Raw genomic sequence first — 3,437 nt, 5'->3', positions numbered from 1 at the left:
AGCTCAGTAGTAATACCCAAAAGGCCAGTTTTCTTTTCTCTGTAACTGTGTTATCAAATTACTAAAGCAGAAGACTTACTAGAATTTCTGATTCTTGACCGTAAATATTCAAAGGCTACCTCAACAACTGCTTTAAAATTTTTGAAACCCCCTCTTAATCAGAAGGTTTGCCACTAAATCTGGCTCTCTGGAACCTCATCCTAACATTTCGTAATTCACCCAAAAATTTGAAAGAAACTGTAGAATCACATTCAAGGCACCGAAGCACAAGAACTTCAAAAACTAAATAGGGATTGTAATTCAACAAAGACAAGCTCCCTGGGGAGAAACCAAAAATATTGTCGTATATTCTAATAATTCTAAACAGTCTCAAATGAAGGCAGAAAATCTGAAGCTGTTTTTACTCTAATAACCCAGAATGGTCTAAAAAGATGAGATGAAATAACTCCTAACAAAGCAAAATTGCCAAGTGCCTTAGTTCATCCTCCTAATAAGTTCATTGATATAGTTCTCGCGATTACCAGCATCACCTCCTTCAACATAGTGATTCCTTTTCTTCTTGAGTCCACCCAAAGGTGCCTTAAGCTGGAATGGCCATAGGAAGTTGTTAGCCTCCTTGAAATGGGGTCCGACGGTCAAGATCTCATGGACTAGATCTTCCATGCAGATAATTCCATGTTTGCCCAACACCTGAGGAAAGGTATACAAGCACATATAGATGTTACCAAAACACAAAGAGACGTTAAATTATAAAAGGGTGAAGCACTTTCAGAAACTGACCTGCTCAATGACAGAGTTGTCAGTTAAAGCAATTCTCTGCTTGTCAACTTTCCCGAAACCTCTCTTGTAGATCAATTCTCTAACACTTTTCAGGTTAGGATAACTGAAACAGGAAAAACAATGCACATAAATAACAGATACATGAGCCAAAAAGCTGCAGGAAGTGGCAAAACTCTCAAGTGATAGCCTACCCATAGGTAACATAAGGTTCAACCCTGTGAAGCATGTTCACTGTAGCTTTGTTGACTTTCAAAAAGACACCGTTAAAGATCTGCCATCAACATGAGAATAGGAGAATTACACAATTAGAATAATGGAAAAGTAACAATACGAATGCTAATACATTAAACTCAAGATATCAAATAAAATCTAAATGGATCTGCCTCAACAAAATCAAGATAAAAAGAAACTGCAAAGTCATTCTCAAGGACAATGAAAGTCATGAAGTACAACAAATAAAAATCTGAATGAGTCACCAAAATTGTTTGGATGAAGATCGAACAGTTCGAGCAACTACAGCAACAAGACCTATGTGTACGTTCCAAATGAAATCTTATCTGGAGTAGGCGGTAGCTTTCATGTGAAACAAAGATTCTGTTCTAGATTTTTGAAGAAGTTAAGTCATGACACAATAATAAAGAAGAACATTTATGAGGTAAATTTCAAGTAAAACAAGAGAAACTAACAAATGAAATCAAAGTGAGTGTTCTAATAGCAACTCAATATCCTAGCACTTCTCTAGCAATACCATGAAACAAGTAGTTAGTTACCTGTCTCAACCGTAGAAGCTGCAAAATCTTTTTGGTCTGTGGGGGCATAGCATTAATCCTATAAAAATTGAATATAATGAGTACCACTATGATACCAGTGTTCTCAAAGTTTAAAAGACCAGCATCAGTAAGAGCTTTTACCCACGGATCCTAATGATGAACAACAACTTTGCCTCAGGGTCAACATAGAAACCACCCTTCAATCTAGCCTCGCGCTTCAAGCAAATCAACTCCTTATCCTAAAAACAACAATTGATAACCAGTTATTAGGCTTGACACTCAAAACAAGAAAATGAACCAAGGGTCAATTGAGCTTGACCAACCTGCTGCTCATATTCCTTAGCATACTGCTTAGCTCTGTTGTAGATCAATTTCCGGTTCTCGGAACTCTTCTTCTTTGCAGCTTCAAGCTCTTGTTTCTTTGCAAGGGCCCATTCCTCACTCCTCTTTTGCTTCTTCAGCACTGACTCTGGAACTGGAACAGCTCCCTTAACTTCCTCACCCATGGCTGTCATATAACAATGTCAAATGACATGATTCATCAAAGCACTGAAACTATGTTCATATCGAGAAGAATCATCAAATTGGATAACACCCAAGAACAACAACAACGCCTCAGTCCTAAACAAGTTAGGGTCAGCCTAACTGTCCATGTGGATAGCAACCCGCAAGCACAAAAAAAAAACTAGATAACCAAACGGATTAAATAGACTAGTATATATGCCCCCATGGCCGATCTTGCGACCACATATCATACATTTCGTTTGTTTTTAATTGCCCCTATATTTCACTGTTCCCTATCTCACCTAGCAATCCCAGTGCATTATAGGTTCTCTAAAAAAAATCTCTCTATCCTTTAAGAAACTAGTGATCAGCTTAAACCCAAAAACAGAAAACCAAACTCACACACCAGTGATATTTTAATTATTAACATTGTCGTAGAACGAATAAAGTAATTAAACAGCACATAATTAGCACAAGTATATAACTTGCTTAAGCTGAATCATCAATACTTAATATTGAGATAAAACAATCATTCACCAGTAATTTTTTTTCACACTTCGCACGAACAAAATAGATCACACACACAGACACACAAAAACATACATATTTTCAACAAAAAATAAAAACACAGAAAAGCTACATAAATTGAAAGTAACACTAGGAAAAAAAAAAAAAGAGAGGTCAAAGCAAGAGCAGGAAAAATGTAAATGAAATCTGAAAATGGTACATAGAAGCAATGTATTTCTGTACCTTGAAATTGGAGAAGTAAGAAGAGAGTAGGATTCTTTGATGAGGGAAACTGAGCTTTTTTTGTGCTCACGGCGGGTGAAATGGCGACTCGGTGTGTGTTAGGGTTTTTGTAAAGTTTACTGACCTATGCTGTTGTGAATCTGGGCGGGTTGGCTGAATCTGTACCTTAACGTTAGTTGACGTTTGAGCCCAAACTTTAAAAGCCCATTGAAAAAGGTACTCCTTAGAATCTATATCTATATCTATATTTATTAAAATAAAAAGAAAAATTCATTTCCTTAAGCCAAGTGAAAGCTTTAAAATTTGCCACATGTAACGTATTAACTAATTAACTTTTAAGTAATAACTAATTCAGCCATATGGCATAACCAGAAAAAATCACATATAACTTATTTCTTAATTAATTAATAATAATAAAATTAAATCAAGATATTGGAAATTTTATTATATAATACTTAAAACTACTATTAATAAATTTAAATAATTTTATTATTTCGAGTATTAATTTAGAACTATCTATCTATAATTAAAAGTATAAGAAAAAGCAATCTCATTAAGCCAAGTGGCATTGCTAAGACAAAATAAACTACCTTTCTAACTAAAACATATTTTGAATTTTAAATTTTGAATTAA

General features: G+C 34.9%; 1 protein-coding gene across 1 annotated transcript; it reads right to left on the bottom strand.

Moving 5' to 3' along the window:
* Window positions 1–250: 250 nt before the first annotated feature.
* LOC107782779 (large ribosomal subunit protein uL30y-like) lies at window positions 251–3,012 on the bottom strand. Its single transcript, XM_016603716.2, has 7 exons — window positions 2,805–3,012; window positions 1,874–2,058; window positions 1,692–1,789; window positions 1,551–1,608; window positions 972–1,051; window positions 781–883; window positions 251–690 (listed from the first exon to the last, which is right to left on the bottom strand). Exons 2-7 carry the CDS (start codon window positions 2,054–2,056, stop codon window positions 475–477), a joined length of 738 nt encoding a protein of 245 aa, XP_016459202.1. The 5' UTR covers window positions 2,057–2,058; window positions 2,805–3,012; the 3' UTR covers window positions 251–474.
* Window positions 3,013–3,437: the final 425 nt, after the last annotated feature.

The sequence above is a fragment of the Nicotiana tabacum genome, chromosome 23, assembly GCF_000715075.1.
Source record: "Nicotiana tabacum cultivar K326 chromosome 23, ASM71507v2, whole genome shotgun sequence".
Lineage (NCBI taxonomy): Eukaryota > Viridiplantae > Streptophyta > Magnoliopsida > Solanales > Solanaceae > Nicotiana > Nicotiana tabacum.
This window is presented reverse-complemented; position numbering and strand designations above follow the sequence as displayed.